General features: G+C 44.3%; 2 protein-coding genes across 10 annotated transcripts; one reads left to right on the top strand and one right to left on the bottom strand.

Annotated features, from left to right (window-relative positions):
• Window positions 1-2,054: 2,054 nt before the first annotated feature.
• GFOD2 (Gfo/Idh/MocA-like oxidoreductase domain containing 2) lies at window positions 2,055-16,763 on the top strand (the record flags this gene model as incomplete). Of its 9 annotated transcripts, XM_083626501.1 has the most annotated exons (6): window positions 2,055-2,423; window positions 2,743-2,790; window positions 4,989-5,334; window positions 6,523-7,392; window positions 9,327-9,364; window positions 10,528-14,185. In XM_083626501.1, exons 3-6 carry the CDS (start codon window positions 5,076-5,078, stop codon window positions 10,606-10,608), a joined length of 1,248 nt encoding a protein of 415 aa, XP_083482627.1. In that variant the 5' UTR covers window positions 2,055-2,423; window positions 2,743-2,790; window positions 4,989-5,075. The 9 variants fall into 9 exon arrangements, with proteins under 9 accessions (XP_083482627.1, XP_083482624.1, XP_083482628.1 ...); XM_083626498.1 differs by lacking the exons at window positions 2,743-2,790; window positions 10,528-14,185 and adding an exon at window positions 15,779-16,763; XM_083626502.1 differs by lacking the exon at window positions 2,743-2,790.
• Window positions 9,640-13,750, bottom strand: LOC310768445 (uncharacterized protein C16orf86 homolog; the record flags this gene model as incomplete). The annotated part of the gene is made up of 5 exons (XM_083626558.1): window positions 9,640-9,922; window positions 10,212-10,373; window positions 11,189-11,397; window positions 11,941-12,098; window positions 13,634-13,750. The coding sequence occupies 5 exons, from the start codon at window positions 13,748-13,750 to the stop codon at window positions 9,768-9,770; spliced, it is 801 nt and encodes a 266-aa protein (XP_083482684.1). The 3' UTR covers window positions 9,640-9,767.
• Window positions 16,764-18,537: the final 1,774 nt, after the last annotated feature.

The raw sequence follows: 18,537 nt of genomic DNA, 5'->3' as shown, positions 1-18,537 counted from the left end.
CGTGGTTCTTTATCTGGATGATGGAAGTCTGTAGTAGGAGCTGAAGTGCCTGAACCAGTTTCTTTGTAAAAGGTCAAGCTGATCCTGCTCAGCATCCTTTTATATGCCTAAAGACTTGAGCAAGTATGGGTGTGTTGTCATAGAAAAAGGAGCTAGTACTGTCTCTACAAGGAAGGGTAGCCAGATCTCACACACGTGGCTAGATTCATCATCCTGGAGACAAGAGAACAGTAGGTCAGAGGCTGGCCTTTGTCTTGTCTGCAGCTGGGAAGACACAGAGGCTTGACTTCCTCTCAGAGCTGAAACCAAACCTTTGGGGGATCTCCCTAGGGACCTGATGGAGGAGCAAGATCTGATGAAGCAGTGATGCTGTGAGCCCTTCATCTTGTACTCTGGTTGTGTTTATTGTGCATACCCTCCAACATTTATCTGATAAAAATAGAGACGTCCTATTCCATACTACTACTACTACTACTACTTAGTTATGCCCTGCCCATCTGACCTGGTTGCTCCAGCCACTCTGGGCGGCTTCCAACATATATAAAAACATGATAAAACATTAAACTTTAAAAGAATACTTCCCTACACAGGGCTGTCTTCAGTTGTCTTCTAAAGGTTGTACAGTGGTACCTCGGGTTACATACGCTTCAGGTTACAGACTCCGCTAACCCAGAAATAGTACCTCAGGTTAAGAACTTTGCTTCAGGATGAGAACAGAAAACATGCTCCGGCAGCACAGCAACAGTGGGAGGCCCCATTAGCTAAAGTGGTGCTTTAGGTTAAGAACAGTTTCAGGTTAAGAATGGACCTCCAGAACGAATTAAGTTCTTAACCCAAGGTACCACTGTACTGTATAGTTACTTATCTCCTTGGCTCGGGGGCCACATAACTCCATACCCTCCCAGCATTTCTCTGATGTTTCTAGAAGAAAGCGTAGCCAGATCTCACACACGTGGCTAGACACCACATCATCCTAGAGGCAAGAGAACAGTAGGTCAGAGGCTAGCCTTTGTCAAGTATGCAGCTGAGAAGACACAGAGGTTTGACTTGATCACGGTGGAATGAAACCAAACCTTTGGGGGATCTCCCTGGAAGTCTAATGGAGGAGCAAGTTCTGATGTAGTAGTGATGCTATGAGCTTTTCATATTGTGCTCTGGTTGTGTGTGTGGGTAAATAAAACCATATATCAAAAAGACACCAGTCTTCAAAAATACTCATTCCAAGGAAACCAGACCAGAGGGAAGCACTGGCTGCCTTAAGTCTCTCACTAGCCTTAGATTGGGATGAATGTAACGTATCTTCTGTCCAGGCAGGGGAGAGCTATCACCACTCTTCAAGAACACATTGCAGCCAGGAGAAAGCACTTGAGGCTGTGCAGCAGAGTCAGAGAAGGATGTGGAGGGCCACATTTGGTACTCAGAACTCAGGTTGCTCACCTCTGCCATAGGTGATAAGGAATTGCATACATGTGAAGGAAGCCCCCCTCTTTCACATACAGCATAAAAACACAACAGGCTTTCCGCCCCTCTTTAGCCAGTCCCCTCAGGTTAGTATAAAATAGAAAAAATGCATTCTGGTAACTTTTGTAAGCTTGTTGACAAGGTTGAAATAATACGTTCCCTAGCAGCATGATATGCTTATTTTATTGCATTTCTATTACACCCTTTCATTAATGAACTTAGGATATGTCATCATTTACTCCGGCACCCCTGTTGTTGTTGTTGTTGTTAAAAAAATCTTCACAACAGCCCTGCAAAGTAGAATAGCCTGGAACAACTCCAGCACATAGCATCCTCGGGCAGTTGCCAGAAGTCCAGCACTCCAGAAAGGCCCACTATAGACACCTGTCTTAGGTCCCTCCACCCCACACTGTGCAAGCCACCATTTACACTTTCTAATCTGTTTCTGACATAGCATCACTATGCAGTAATGCAGGCAATTGCGGAGGCAGCTACACCCAGGCACTGCTTTCCCTGCCCGCTTCCACCAACCACTTTATTTGTTGCATTTATTTATTTGTTGACTTTATAGCCCACCTTTTCCTCCAAGGTCCCCACCCTCGTTGAATCCCTACCACGACCTTGCCGAGGTTGGTTAAGCTGAAAGGCAGCGACTGGCCCAAGGCCACCCAGCGAGCTTCGTGGCCGAGTGGGGATTCGAACGCCTGTTCTGAAGGACCGCGTTCAAGCCAAGTGAAAGAATCGGCACTGCGCCTTTAAGAGGGAGCCGGCAACGTCGCCGCCCCCGCCTCCTCCCCGGCCCCTCGCGCTTGCGCAAGAAGGAAAAGCCCGATAGGTGGGAGGGGGAGAGAAATGTGACCTAGGCGGCCGGTACCTCGGGCAGTGCGCGAGAAGCCGTGCGCGCGCGCGCGAGCACTTGTAGCACGCAAGAGAGAGAGACCAAGAGGCGCTGCGGCCCTCAGGTGAGGTGAGGTGAAGTGGGGGGGGGGGTGGACGTAGATGTTCCTTACTCCTCCCTCCCTCCCTCCCTCCGTCATCATCATCATCACCACCTTCCTCCATGGGAAAGCGGGAGCGTCTGGAATCTGACTCTGAGGCGAAAATGAACGCGGGGGGTGTGTGTGATCGTGAAAGGCGTGTCGAGGAGGGAAGGAAGGGCGGGGCAGAAGCCGCGCTATTCAAGGCGGGGGGCAAGTGGGGTAGGTGAGGTCCCTGCGCGAGGGAGAAGGGCTTCTTGTTGGCGCGCGCGCGCACACACACACGCGTGTTCCTTTATGCTAGGTGACAGACGACCTTGCGGACCCGTGTTGGTCTGCAGCCCAAGCAACAGTGAGTCTATTGGCGCCTTAAAAAGTCTTAAGAGGTTTATTGTGGGCTTCGTCCGATGCGTGAAGGATCAGGCGTGTATCGGGGCGGGGAACTCGAGGCCCTCTGAACCAGGCAGGCAGTATATACAGTATGTATGAATGTGGGTGAGTGAATGAATCAAATATCTCTATTTTTTATCATTGAAAGGCGGGTCCTGTGGCACCTTAAAGGACCCCATATTTGTCCGTCAGAATCTACTTTGTAAAAGATGCTTGAAGAGTGTGTGGCAAGGAGGGTGTTTTAAAAAAAATATAGGTTCAGAGAAGTAAACATTGGGGCCCAAAGGCAAAGAAATGTAAGAGATACAGCCTGTAACATTTCTATACAAAGCTGAAATGTATGCAGCAGCCATTCATGACAGCAGTAAATGGCAATTGTGTGGGAGGATGTGTATTGTGAAAGGAAAGGGCAGATATAAAGTGTGGAGAAAGTGAAGTGGGATATATGTGGAGGACAGGCAGAGTGGAAAAGTTTTAATCATATTGTTAATGAATTCTCTGTTAAAGCATCACAGGCAATGTACAATAAAGGACTATGTAATTATTGGGAGTTCAGAACCTTAATTAGTAGTAGCTGCTTTCCATGCTTGTCACAGGTTTTGAAGAGAAGCACTTTCCATTTTTTAAAAAAGTACAATACGTAAATAGAATGGGTTTGACTAGGCAGAAGCTGAAAGAACTGGCCAAAAGAATAGGACTACAAGCCATGAGGGTCAGCCACAGCGGAGTATGTGTGTAAAATATGTGAGGGTATGGTAGGAATGGGGACAGTGTTAGAAACTGGCATATATAAGCTAGGCACCAAATGGCTCCTTAAACCGAGGTTACAGTCGCCAAAACAGAATGTCTAGTCTTATTTTTCAAACGATGGACTGACTTGTGACTGATTATCAGTTAAATATCTGACTAGTTCAGATGACAACCTTGAGCTAGGTTAAGAACTTTGGGAGCTTAAAGAAGAAAATTAATTTTATCCAGGGGCAGTCCACATATATATTGGTCTATTCCTACCTCTTTTTCTTAATGGTGACATGGACCATTCATAATGTATGAATGCTCTTCACAACTGTGAGCAGGGCTGTCGGGTGGGGTAAGTGAAGACAGGCTACAACAATTAACTATAACGTTGTTGACTGCTCCTGCTCAGGCTGCACAGAAAAAGCATTTTAGTTCCTGAAATTCATTATGATTGTGCAGATAAAATATAACTCAGAGAATTCTACAAGATGTAGTATTAGTGCATGAAAACAGCCAAAATCCAGTGATCCCCAGGCCTCAACAAGCACTGCTTGCTTGCTGTATGTTCTGGATATGTTTGACTGTCTGCTTGTAGGGCTGTCATATAAATAATGTGCACAATGTTTAACAGCTTTCTTGCCAGGCAGGTTGGTAAGATTTGTGATAGGATTTATGATTGTCCAGTCTTGCTCATAATTGTGGAGCTCTATCTTGCATCTAATATATATGGTTATTTTAATATAGCTCTTATTTATATAATCCCTCAAGGAAAATTCTTACCAATGTCTTATGCCCATAAAGATTTCAAGATGATGTAAGAGCCAAAGGCCACAGCAACATGTATGGAAGGATATACCTCAAAGGCATATGAAGGCTATAAAATATATTATTCAAATGATAAAAATGAAGTGAGAATTTTGCATAGCATACTCTATTGCTGCTTATATTGTCAATAAATATACTTTCAGTATCCACTTTTTTTCCTTTAAAGATATAATATCAAGTGATATTAGAAAACCTGAAAATGTCCTCTTTCTTAACATTTAATAGTTTGATCCTTTGGTAATTTCCAGTGCTGCTTCAGCTTGTGTGTTATATTTAAGCACCACCATTTCAGTGTTTTTTTGTATTTGAAAGAGTGACTTACTAGGGTAGAGGTAACTTACTAGAAAGTTTCAAACTAGAAAAACACATACTTGGATTTCCTCTGAAGGATACAATAGATATTTTAGTAAGACACAGTATATGTGAAGAATTAAAATATAAAGATGTAGTCTTAAAATGAACAGCTTCAAACAAATTTGATGTTGAATAACCAGCCTTGAACTGCACTTGTATTAGTGTTGACTACAAATAGCCACAGATTTATGCAGGACGTATAAATGGTTCCTTTTGCTTACACTTTATTTTATTCTGTTTTAGGAATTATGTATGAAACAGGATGCCAAGAAGCTTTGTTTTTATGCCTTAGTCTTGCCCTTGGGAACTGAATTGGAAAAATAATACAAAATGAAAATGCTTCCTGGTGTTGGGGTATTTGGGACTGGGAGCTCAGCTCGGGTGCTAGTGCCTCTGCTGAGAGCTGAAGGCTTTTCCATCAAGGCACTATGGGGGAAGACTGAAGAAGAAGCAAAGCAACTAGCTGAGGAAATGAAGATTTCCTTCTACACAAGTCGGACAGATGATGTCTTGCTGCACCAGGATGTGGATCTGGTTTGCATCAACATCCCTCCACCACTCACACGACAAATTGCTGTGAAAGCTTTAGGTACTGTGCTGTTGATTATCTGAAACAAGTTGTGGTTATTTAAAATTCATCTCCCCTTTAATAGATTCCCAGTTGTGTTCTCAGGCTGTTGCTGATTACTTAATATTATAAAACTGAATGCTTCATTTTGGCACAGTATGTTTGTGTCATATCGTTGTCTCATGTTACATAAATTGGAGTGATACTTGACTTTCTGCCATCTGTGATATTACTACCACTTCTTCTACTTATCCCAAAAACATGTTTGTGTTTCATTCTTTTGCATTAGCTGATGGAAGGAGTGAACTCTTTTTGTTACTGTAAGGAAATTTTTAGTATTTGCTAACTTGACTTTGCTATTGTATATTAAACTAGCAGCATTGTAAAGGCAATTACAGCTAGATGCTCATTGGAAGAGCATATACCATGATTACTTGACTTTTTCTTTTTATAAGTATCAAGGTCTGTATGTTTCAGAAACATAGTAAACAGGAAGTAGAAAGGTAAAAGTATCCCTTGCCTAAGTTTCCCATTCCTCAAGTACAGTTCACACAGGATGGCAGATCTCCAAAACAAAAAATGTTTTTCTGCAGATTAGAGAGGGAATCTTACTGTGGTTAAACTAAATATCCACATTTCCACAGTCCCTCAGGGATTGAGTAAAATGCACCAACATGTTTCTTCAGCTTCACCGGCCACTGGGTGTCTGCAAATACCATATCTTGGTACTTAATCCTTGGTGGTGGGGAGCATCTCTCTAGAGCACTGATTGCCAACCTGGTACCCACCATTTGTTTTGCACTGCAGCTCCTATCTTCTTCAAACCAGTATGGTTTTACTGGTTGGGACTGATGGGAGCTTTAGTTTAAAACAGCTGGACATGGGCACCAGGTTGAAGAAACCTGATTGAATGCTTACTTTTGTAGAATATGTAGTGCCTCCCCAGCCTGGTCCCCTTCAGCTGTTTTGGACCACAACTGCCAATTCACGGCAGCGCTGGCTGGGGCTGAAGGGACTTGTAGTCCCAAAACAGCTAGAGAGATGGGGTTTCTGCATTAGATGGTTGCACACATGGCTGCTAGTCATCCTTCCTTTTTCTGTACTTTATGAACTGAACAAGGATGACACTGTACAGACAGATAAGAATCCTCTATTTGCTTGAGGCTGCCTAGCAAAATCTGAACTAAAATTTGTCTCCTTTATTCACAGGTATTGGAAAGAACGTCATCTGTGAGAAAGCTGCTACCTCTGTGGATGCTTTCAGAATGGTCACAGCTGCCAGATACTACCCCAAGCTCATGAGCATTGTAGGCAATGTCCTGCGTTTTCTACCAGCATTCATCAAGATGAAGCAGTTAATAGAAGAGCACTATGTGGGCAATGTTCTGGTCTGTGACGTGCGAGTGTACTGGGGAAGCCTTCTCAGCCACAAGTACAACTGGATCTGTGATGAACTGATGGGTGGGGGTGGCCTCCACACAATGGGGACTTACATTATAGACCTCCTCACTCACCTGACAAGTCGAAAGGCAGAGAAGGTTCATGGGTTACTGAAAACCTTTGTGAAGCAGAACTCTGCCATCAATGGCATCCGCCATGTCACAAGTGATGATTTTTGCTTTTTCCAAATGCTGATGTCAGGAGGTATCTGTAGCACTGTGACTCTGAACTTCAACATGCCTGGGTCATTTGTTCATGAGGTCATGATTGTAGGGTCAGCAGGGCGCCTTATAGCACGGGGGACAGATCTGTATGGCCAGAAGAACACTGCTCCCCAGGAAGAACTCCTGTTTGCAGACTCTTTGAATGTCCATGCAGGACTTTCAGAAAAAGGATTCAAAGACATACCCCTTCTGTACCTCAAAGGGATGGTGTACCTGGTGCAAGCTCTGCGTCAGTCCTTCCAAGACCAGGAAGACCAGCGAACCTGGGATCCCAAGCCAGTTGCAATGGCGGCTTCTTTTGAAGATGGTCTCTATATGCAAAGTGTAGTAGATGCTATTAAAAAATCCAGCCGGTCTGGGGATTGGGAATCTGTGGAAGTAATGATTGAGGAGCCAGATGCCAATCAAAACCTCTGTGAGGCATTACAGAGAAATAACCTATAATAGAAATATTCCTAATGAGCAGAATACTGAATATGTGCAGAAAACTTTAACATGGATACATTTGTTTCATATTCAGGGGGTGGGAGGAGGTATAATGGGGAATTATAATTGCGGGCAAAACCTCAAAGGAAATCCTTTTGGTTTTTAAACTCATTTAAGAGCATTTTAAATGTTGCAGATTTGTGTCACTGTTTTTTTTAAAGCTAAACCTTTTGAACTTTGTATTGTTAGGAAAACTTGAATTGCCCTTTGCACTTAGAAGTAGCTAAAACGAAAAGGTGGGATTTCTACCATTGGGGACAAGTCTGTCTCCCTTCTGTGCACAGCTCATGTATTTTTGCAGTTTGAATGTAGCACTAGAGATGGTTGTTTAAGAACAGGAAGACAAGTTACCTTTTAGGATTCTTCTTGATGTGGTAAAAGTGAGGCAAATGCAGAAGTACGGTCCTTAAAGAGAACAATTTGTAGTCTCTACAGCTCAGTATCAAACTAGGTGGTGGACATGTATTTTCCTGTATCCTCCCTGTTCACACAAAACCCCACCCCTGTTTTGTTGTAACAGTAAAAAAAAGTGTTCAGGAAAAGGCCACTGAACTCTCCCATGCCTTCCCTTCCTCCAATCATTTGTTCCAGCCATTTTGGTCTGTCCCTGGCTCTGATTCCAAAAGTGGGCTGGAAATGCAAAAAGTTCTTGGAGTAGTGGACTGAGAGGAAGAAAGTGTGCAAGGGGGGAGGATTGAGCATCCTCCTTCCTGCATTCCTTCTGTTATATTTTCATCCTACAGACTTCCTGCTTTACATAAGAGCAGGGTCGACACACGAATGACAACCACATCCATCTAGTCTGTGCCTCGGTACCGAATACTTCCAATTTAGTCTCTGTCTTTAAGACTAGCTGTTCTAGAAGTCAGTTGAGTGCTGTGTGGCATTCACCTGCTGTTTGCACGTGCTGGTGCTCCTTTCCCATAGCAGAGACTGAAGGCCTCTTGCACTTCTTTTCCTGCATTCTCTCTTGCCCTGCTCAGTGCTGCCAAATGCCGCCAATGATTGCTTGGTAGCACAGAAGCCAAATCTAAGTCAGTGATTGTTGTTTAATGAAGCAGGTGTTTCATCTGTCAAGGGATATGAAGTTGATAAGAAAAGGAATATTCAACTGCTGTTTTCAGCTGCATGCTGACAGGGGTAGTTGATTTAATCGAACACCAGACAATGTTCCCTATCCCTTGTCCTGATTTGTATCCTGTGGGAGCTGTGGTGCTTCTTGCGTAGCAGATCATAGTGCACAACTACCAGATCTCAGAGCTGCTCTTCACTAGGCAGACACTGAGAAGCAGTAGCTAATTTTTGTATAAATAATACTGTTTACTTGAATGTTTTTATTGTTTTCCTACTTCGTTTTCCTACTAGGTTTTAATCCTGTACATTAATATAAAGCATTAATAAGCAACCTTTCTTGTGTTTTTGTAAATGGTAACATTATGGAAGAAAAACTAAAAATAGATAAAATCAAGAACTAGATCAGCTGTTTTTCTCTTCCCTGTGGAAAACACCCTATTTTTCTATTCTGAGCTTTTAAAATTATTTTTAACCCAAACCGCTGTATCCTTAATTCTAGTTGCAGATGTTGGTTTTATACAACTGGACTAACAAAAGACAGTGTGGACAGTGTTTTGTACTGGAAAAGTCCAAATTCTAGAGTAAGGGAACCTCCCAACTTTCTGTTTACAATATGTGGAATTTGAGAATTTAAATGCTTTGTTAAGACCTGTGAAGATAAGGAGGTCCACACTAGATAAGCAATTGGAAATCTTTGATTGGGTTTTTATGCAAACATGAGCAGATAGAAAAATAATTTAATGAAGGCTCTTTCTTTGATTACATATGTGAATTCTCTTTTTCTCTTAGTGGCAAAGAGCAGAATGATACTCGCCGCTTCCCATTTTGTAAGTCTTTCATTTTCTGGTGGTGGTGGTTGTTACTGTTATTGTTATTGGGGGGAGGTGAGGTTATGTGCTCTTCCTTTTCCTTTGATGGAATGCAAATATAGCCAGTTTAAAGAGGGGAAGAGGCACAAATGTCCAATTATTAGTCTCTTTCACCACCTTCCAGCACAGATGAGATATATTGTTGCCAGACTGAGTATATTTGTAAAGGATAAAATGGAGGTAGGGTATACCACCATTGTTGTTGTTTTAGAGGCAAGTGAGGAGACAATGCAAACACTTGACACCTTAATATAATCAACATTTGGGGAAATACAATTGGTAGCATAAAGGAGCATCTAGCAAAATGACTGTCTCAGGCCTTGTCTCTTGGAGGAGTAGCTAAGCATTCTGTTAGATGTTGCTACTTGTGCTGTGGCGACAGTGGTGGGACTAGGTGAGCGGCACAGACGCTGAGCATCTTATCAATGTCCACCTGAGTAGACTTGTCTACTTCAGCCTTTGCTGCAGCTCCTGAAGTGGCACTTGTCGGAATTCTCAGCTCTTTTCCTTTGTCTTCTGCAACAAAAAAATAGTCAATATGAACAATTGTCCTGTCCCATGAGCAGGTATGCAGAAGCAGTGTGATAGCGGACCAGTGGCTTTCTGAGCCCACAATGGAAGCTCTTGGAATTCTTTGACTAAAAATAAACAGGGGCACTACATGAAATAGCAGGTTCATCTGTCTTATTGGTCTCTCACAGCTCAAGTTCAGCTGAACCCATTGTTCTACTCCAACCCTTGTTGTGGTATTGGATTTGTGAAGAAGGAGCATGTGAAGCTCCCTTTTTTGTTCCCAACCTGTTACCTTTGAGTGGAGTTATTCTTGGTTCCAATGGGCCTGTCTTATTCTCTAGAGCAGAATGCACTTCCAGCGGAGGCAGGTCACACTGTTTGTCTGAGGGGCTGTTCATCTCTGGGTTATCAAAGTTGATATATTGGTATAAGGGACGCAGACGCTGTGACTTTCCTACAAATAATGACAGTGAATGCTGGAAGACAGATGGCTTCTAAGGCAAAGGCTGTTGGTGAGATGAGAATGATACACACACACACACACACACACACACACACACACACACGTGTACGTTCTACCTAAACCTCAGCCCATTCTTTTCTTGCAGATGATGGTCTGCCCCTCTACACCTTGCTTCTATCTGCAGCTACCCCAGCAAACAGCCAGGCTTCTTGGTTCACATCATTGATGGAGCAGTAAGAACTTGTGAGGGTTCTTTTTCTGCCCCTTGAGAATGAACTGATGTCTTCCTAAATATAGCACAAGGACTTGGGAAGCAGAATTTTTATTCCCCTTATATTGAAATGTAGTTGAAGAAGAAGTTATTACGAGTTCAAGCAGACACACAGCTGCCTGTTTTTGGTGCCTGTTTGTGCACTTTTCAAGAAGTGCTGGGAATTAGGGATGGTTTGGGATCATGGGGCTAAAGTTAGAAGTAATATCCATCCTGCTTGGAGGCCAGCTCAGAAGGATTTCCTGGTGTTTTGAAAAGCTGCAGCTAACTGTCCCCTTTTTCTATGTAAGATACATATATAGCTTTTAAGGGACTGCTACTTCTTCAACTCTAAGCCCACCAGCCTGTGCTGGTGATTGCCAGTATTAGCTGTGGGAAATATGATCATTCTGTACAAGCCAGTCATTCTTACTGTAGATATCACTAAGTTGAAACTAGTATCTCAGATGCATCAAGTCTCTCTCTTCCCCCACCAGGAATCATGCCCTGATACTGAAAAATCCTATCTTGTAACTTCCCATTTCTTTGCACTCACTCTCTACACCTGTAGGCTCTGGAAGCAATGTGCCTGCTGTGCTAGCAGCTGGGACCACAGTGATATCCAGTGTGCTTTTCCTTTTCTTGGATTTCTTGGACTGTTTGGGCACAAGAGAACCTTCCGTTTTGGGGCCCTCTGTCTCCTCCACCCTTGGAGGGAGCTTCTTGAAATCGGCATGTTGGAAAACAAGCATTTCAGAATCGGTTCTGTGGGGGAGAAACAAGATGCAAGAGGGCTGAGGAGTCAAAGGGGAAAGGGGTCTGGTTCCAGTGAATGTCCCACAATCCAGTACAGGCCTTGGGCTCCATTTGCTGGAACAGGAGTGGGAAACTTTGGCTCCACAGACCAACTTTGGCAGGTAGATGGGACAGCCATCATAATGTCAGGGAAAGGCCAAGAAGGATCAGAGGGGCATGGAAGGGATGGTGTGGTGCTGCTGTTGCCACCAGCATCTTCCCCCTGAATTAGCTGCCTCCCTTGCAATGCCAGGCTGCATTATCAGTGCTAGGACTACCAGCAAAAATGTTCACTGGGCAGCATTCGGAACATAGATGGGAGGGAGGTATTTATGAAGCTGCCTTATAGTGGCCATTGCTCCATCTTGCCCAGTGCCAGGTATCCAGCACAATTGCGCAGAGGTTTCTTTCAGTTCTGCTTTCTGACATCCTTAAACATTTAACTTTAGTTCCTTCTCCCATGTGCTCTGCTTCTTTGCCGTGGGAAATATATGGAAATCCATCGTGACCTACTTCACCATTCTTGCTTTAAAGCCATAGGTTGCTAGCCAGGCCTGGAGCACAGGAACGGATTTCAGATGCCTGAGTTCTGTAAACAGCTCTTGGTGCCTCTGGATCTCTTCCTCAAACAACTTGGCATGGAGAAGAATCCCTTTCCCATCTTCATGCCACTGTGGGAAGATGCACATACTCAGTAGAGAAGGCCAATGGCAAGAACAAAACCCTGGTTTCATGATCCCTCCAGAGGTTTCTTGGAGACCACAAGATGGGGAAGCTTCCAGCATTTCATATTAAGCAAGTCATCTGCCACCTTTGGGCACCACATTTCCTAAGTTCTATAAGAGAGGGAAATGCTTTCAGAATAGATCATGGTTGTCATAGGGCAAAAGTGGGGAACTTGTGGCCCTCCAGATCAGGCCCAGGGGCCTCAGCCATGCCACTATTCACTACCTTCTTGCTGGGTCCACCTCGCTAAGCCCCCCTCTGGAAATCTGAACTAGTCCTGTTACAGATTCTGTTGGGACTACTGTTCTGACCTCATATCACTGGGCATGCTGGCTGGGGCTGCTGGGAGCCGGAGTCCACTAACATCTGGATGGTCAGGGTTTTTTTTTAGCCCAGTGTTATAGTAAACACAAAATAAACCACCCTGCACCCCTGAACAAAATTTGGAGAACTCTAGCAAGGTAGCATCACTGGAGAGAACAATGGGTTTCTGATTCCGAAAGGCACAACTTGCTTCTTGCAGTGGGAGAAAATTTCAGTGGCACCATATCACAGAGAGAAAGGCTCCAGATCCTGATGAGGCTGTTAAAAAAAACTTAAAAATCCCAAACCCAGGCACATTTAACGTCTGGCATATTCTGATGTTGAAGGGATTGGCTGCCTAGAAAAGGCATATAATTTTTTTAAAAGGGCAAACCCAGTGGAGGACGCTCTCAGCTTTATGGGGTGACCTTGGAGTAATTCTTTTGGGGGAACAAAGGGCCACTATTGGGAGGGATCAAGAGCCATTACTGGGAGGGATCAATGATCATTTTTGTGTGTTACCATCCTTGGTCAGGCAGTTATGAGCAGGTAAGTTCTTGTCTCAGCACTGCTAGGTGGAGCACTGGATCCCTCTGAGCTATGGCCGCTTGCCTCAGCAGTGAGGCATCTGCTTTGCATGCAGAATATCCCTAGTTCAATCCCTGCCATCTTCAGCTAGGACTGGGAATGTCCCAATAGAAACTCAGGGAAACTGCTGCCAGTCAGTGTAGGCTCTGTTAAGCTAGATGGACCAATGACCTGACTCTGTAAAAGGCAGCTTCCTTTGTTCCTATGGAATATCTTTGTAGGGCTGCTGCTGCTTGTTAATTCCCTGAAGCTGTTTTTAACAGAGGCAGCATGGTGCTTCATTTGGGTAGCTGACAAACACCCACAGCCCTGAGAGGTAGGTTAGGCTAAGAGACTGTGATTGGCCCAAGGTCAACCAGGGCGCTTCATGTCTGAGTGAGAGGATGTGAACCCTCGTTTCCCAGGTCCAAGTCCAACACTAACCACCACACTCTCCAGAACCATGCTTCTCTCCAGACATTTCTGCAACATGATCTTCACTTTCCCCTGCTTTACGAGCCTGTGGTATGTCCTCAGTGTCTGTAAACAGGATATCCTGTGCTATCTGCATCGCCTTCTTTTTCTCATAACTACAGCACTCATCCTTTACCTCCAGTGACTTGATGGTGGGGTTGTCCAGGGCTGCAGCCAGCTGGAACAGGAAATGAGGAGGTGCTGCCTTCCCACCTGTTTTCTTGTCATTGGGGATCCGTGCAGAACCAGCCATTGACTGCAATGGAAGAAAGATTAGAAATCACACATCTGACACAGGCCTCTGCTTATGTTCAGTTTAGATTTTGGATTCTACTGCTTTTAATATGTAGGGTTTTGTGTGTGTGTGTGTGTTTTTAAATACATTTTAATCATCTTCTAAAATCAGACTTTTGATTTTGTATTGTAAGCTGCCCTGGCGATCTGTCTGAAGGGTGCAATATAAATTTCTATAATGCTATCCTATTCTAACCTTTACAATGGGGTAGCAAACCTATGGCTCCCCAGATGTTTTTTGACTCCAACCTCCATCAGCCCCAGCTAGCATGGCCACTGGTCAAGGATGATGGGAGCTGTAGTTCAACATCTGGAGGACCACAGGTTTACTGCACCTACTTTACACTAACTCTTAAGACTGGGTAATAAAATACACCTATCTATTCATACTGAATTTTTTTTTTATCAGTGTGGACTCTTCTGTAACGAAATGGAGTCAGTTATGAAATTCTAAAGCTTGTAGAAATAAACAAACAAATGGGGGGGGGGGACTAAAGCGAGGGAGAGAATCAAGTGGTTGTTATAAATACCGCAACTTTAACTGGCACCTGAGCAGGCTTTCCCCTCTCCTCCCTCATCTCTCTTTCTTTGTGTGGCATGTCTTTTAGATTGTACAGCTGAGGGTAGAAACAGCCTTCTTGCTGTTGTTCTTGTAAACTGCTCTGATAGTCTTTATAGTCAAACACTGGGGTAAAGGGTGCTGTAAACAAGTAAATATTGTAAGCTGGAAGAGGGCATGCAGACTGGCTGGAACCTTGCACAGGAGCACTCTTGCAGCCCTGTTATTCCAGCTTTTTGGGGTGGTGAGGCTAACAAATTTCATCTTGCCTAAGGCCACCCAATGAGTAAATGGAAGAGGCAATAATTTAACTGAATTGCAGCTCTGTCTCTTTTCCCTCTGCCTTCCTCAGGTGCTCTCATTATTATTTTGCACTCACATTCTGAGTGCAAGAAAGACAGGTAATGAGGATTTAACACTTGCACCAATTTCTGTAGCACTGACCGAGTCTCAGAGAAGGATTGTTCAATAATTCTGGCATCCTATCATTCTAATAACATTTCCTGTAGCCTTTGATGTCAGCAGCACTCTGCAGTGGATGGCAGGCCTCTTGTTTTAGTCCTTGATATGCCACAAGGATAGGCAGTTTCTCCCTCATGCAGATCTGCCCTTAAAATTAACTAACAGATGCTCCTTCCTTCCTCCCTTAACTGAAGCACTCCCACAGGGAATTTTGTTCCATGCTAAGGATGTCAACAAGGTCACCGCTTTTTTCATCTCTTGGTTGCATCATGAGTCACAGAGGTCTGATGGAATCTTAAAGCCTGAAATCCTAAATCTGATCAAAATCTTAGCTTTAAAAGTGTTTTCCCCTCCTTTCTCGTTTCCTGTTGGCCCATAGCTCTGAGAAAGATATAAGCTAAGGATGGGACGTAGTCAGTGGACATTTCTGTCATTTCTGCATATAAAATGCTGATGATTCCTGAGCACTGTTTCTTTTCTCTGTGGTCCATGAGACCATTTTTGTGAATGAAACATGTACACCACATCATATATACCTTTTATAGTAACCAAAGACCTTCTGTTCAGATTTTCCTCTACTAAAAACACCCTGGGGACTATCATTCAAATGGAGGACTTGAACTCGGTGAATCTGGGCAGTTTGCACACAATGGTAAAATAAGTATGTGGCCCCCACCAAGGCTGTGGCACTCTTGTCTAGACAAGAGTGAGCTCTTATAGGGGACAGTCTGCTCTGTCTTGTGGTGACCAGTAGGCCCCTACAAGCATTGCTCTGCTTTCCCTTCATACCAGTTGCTAGGCTACACAAGGACTGTAGCATTCTGTTCATTCCATTGGTGGTTGGTTGGTAGACTGGCTGGTAATGGTCATGTTTTGTGTACCCACTAGTGATGCTTGCTGTGCAAACCATCTTGCTTAATGGATATAAATATCTTCTGTTTTCCAAACAGCTTAACAGTCTCTTAGATATTGCATAGTGCCATAGCACATGAGCTACAAATGTCAGGAGACCAACAGAGAGAGACCAACTGGCTCCATCCATTGGCCAGTGAAGCTGCCATTGGTTAAGTGTTTGCTTTCCTCTCCCCTCCTCATTCCTTTTGCCTTACCTATCACATCTATAATTAGACTATGATTCTGCAGGGAGGGACTATATTATTTTTAAAATAATGGTACAGCACCTAGAGGTGTTCATAAATAATAGGAAGAATAACATAAGAAGATATTTGTCAGATGAAAGGCCCATCTACTAGTCCACCATACAGTTTTCCACAGTGGCCAACCAGATGTTTTCAGAAGCCAACAAGCAGAAGGTGAGTGCAATACCACTCTACTGTTTCCCAAGCAACTGGTGGGAAGCAAACTTCTCACTGGCATCTGGTTGGCCACTGTCAGAGGATGCTGGGCCAGAGCTTTAAAAAAATTAACTGAGTTGTTGCCACCACCAAGAAGCCCTTTCCTCAATACCTACCAACTGTATAACTCTGGAAAAAATATGATTGGATATGTGTGTGTAAAAGCTTAAAAACAAACACTTTTTATTCTTTTTCCAAGCTGCTTAAAGTTGAGCTTTTCATCATTGTTATTATTAACTACCTTTATAGCAGGAGTTGTCTGGAAGGCTCACAAATCAATAAAATACATCATCAAGATACTAGATAAAACAATGGAAACTAGCAAATTAATTAGTTGGTCCCTCTTATCAGCCCCTCCATTCTACTAAGTCTGGCTCACAGATCTGGGATAGCTTTCTATCTCGGGTGCTTCTCAGAAACCTATATATTATCTGTTGCGGATGAAAGGAGGAGCTTGGCGACATTTGGTAGCATCGAAATTCTCCTGCTGGCGAAGCAAGCATTTGCTCACCCGCGGTCGGTACTCCGAGAAACAATGCGGGCGCCCTTTTGCTCGCCAGAGATACGCAGCGCTCGCTCTCCCCAGCGCTATTTCGTGGAGGCTCGAGAACTACACTTCCCAGGAGCCTCTGCCCTTCGTCCAACCTGCGACAGGAAGCGCCTGTTGCTTAGAGACAGGAGGCGGGGAGTACAACTGCCAGGGATTTGACTCCCGCGCCGCTTCTTCGGAGAGAGCCGCCCAGTGCCGCTGGGCAGAGGAGACCAGAAATGTGAGTGAGGGGCTGCGAAAGGGGCGGAGCAGCATGTGGGCTTTCCTATCTGCTTAGCCGCTCTGAGGAAACAGGGTGCCGGACTAAGGGGGCCTTCGGTCTGATTGGGCAGCGCTCGCTGTGAAAAGGCGGGGGGGCTGTGAAAACATGCGCGTGGCATGGAAAGTGCACGGGGAGAAGTTGCTTTCCCTTCCCCTCGCAGTGCCAGCGACAGGGGTCCTCCGAGGAAGCCGAGCGGAGGGAGATTCGAGACAAGACAAAAGGAAGAACTAACGGGCGCAGCGCATAATTCAACTTTCAGGGATCAGGCCAAATGCCCATCTTAGTTCGGTATCCTGTTCTCACAGTGGCCACGGGAAGCTCAGCAGGCAAGACCTGAGCCCAACAGCGCCCTTCCCACCTGTGGCTCCCAGCGACTGGCCTTCAGAAGCACCTGGAAGAAGAGCTATGGCCTTTGTGGCTAGGAGTTATTGATAGCTTTACCCTCATTTCCCTAATCTCTGTTAAAGATGTGGAATTTGCTGTCGGGAGAGGCGGTGGCCACCAGCTTAGACAGCTTCAAAAGGTTATTAGTGGCTCCTTCCATTGACAACTTTATATTATTTCTGCCATCAGAAGCAGCATGCTTCTTTGAATACCAGATGCTGAGGAGAGTGAGCTCGTTGCACTCATGTCCTGCTTGTGGGCTTCTCCTGGGAATCTGATTTACCACTGTGGAAACAGAATTATGGGCTTGGTGGTCCTTTGGTCCGATCTACCAGAGTTGCTCTTAAAGAGGAAAGGAGGGTAGATCATTTAAAACATCTCCACCTTTCATCAAGAGGATTCCAAGGTGGCATACAAACATGTCAGCAAAACTACCCATAGTGTCCTACTGAGCATCATGGCTTGGTGAAGATTTGAATCTGTCTCCCATCCCAGCCCCCAAGTCTTAGGCCCCATCTGCACTATACATTTAAAGCAGTATCATACCATTTTAAACAGCCATGGCTTTCCCACAAAGAAAGCTGGGAAGTATAGTCTGTAAAAGAGTTGTTGGAAGACCCCTGTACCCCTCACAGAGCTGTAGTTCCCAGAGTTCTCTGGGAAGAGGGGCTGACAGTGAAATCACTGAATTGTAGCTCTGTGCATGGAATAGGGGGTCTCCTAGTAACTCTCAGCACTCTTATCAAACTACAGTTCCCAAGATTTGTTTTGGGAAGCCATGACTATTTAAAGTGGTATGATACTGCTTTAAATATATAGTGCAGATGGGGCCCTAGTTTGACATTCTAATTGCTACATCCGTGGTAGCTCTTATTTAAATTATGCCTTAACTGTGAAGGGAAGGGTGCATTCTTGCTTTATGAATTTAACCTGGGTTTGATGACCCATGGGCACTGTATTTTCAAAAAGGATTGAAGTCCACCCATCCCTGACTTAAAGGCTCATATGAGATGATACTTGTGAAGGGAGTGTGTTATATTTGGGAAGAAATGGAATAGACTAGCTTTATGTGCTCTTTAGCAACCTCAGTCTTTTATTCCCTTCTGATAGACACCCAGGATCAATTCTTGCAACCATTTTGGTTGTGACTGGTTGCTTTCCTTTTCTTATCTGT

Source organism: Podarcis filfolensis (genome assembly GCF_964270895.1).
Source record: "Podarcis filfolensis genome assembly, chromosome: 8".
NCBI lineage: Eukaryota > Metazoa > Chordata > Lepidosauria > Squamata > Lacertidae > Podarcis > Podarcis filfolensis.
This window is presented reverse-complemented; position numbering and strand designations above follow the sequence as displayed.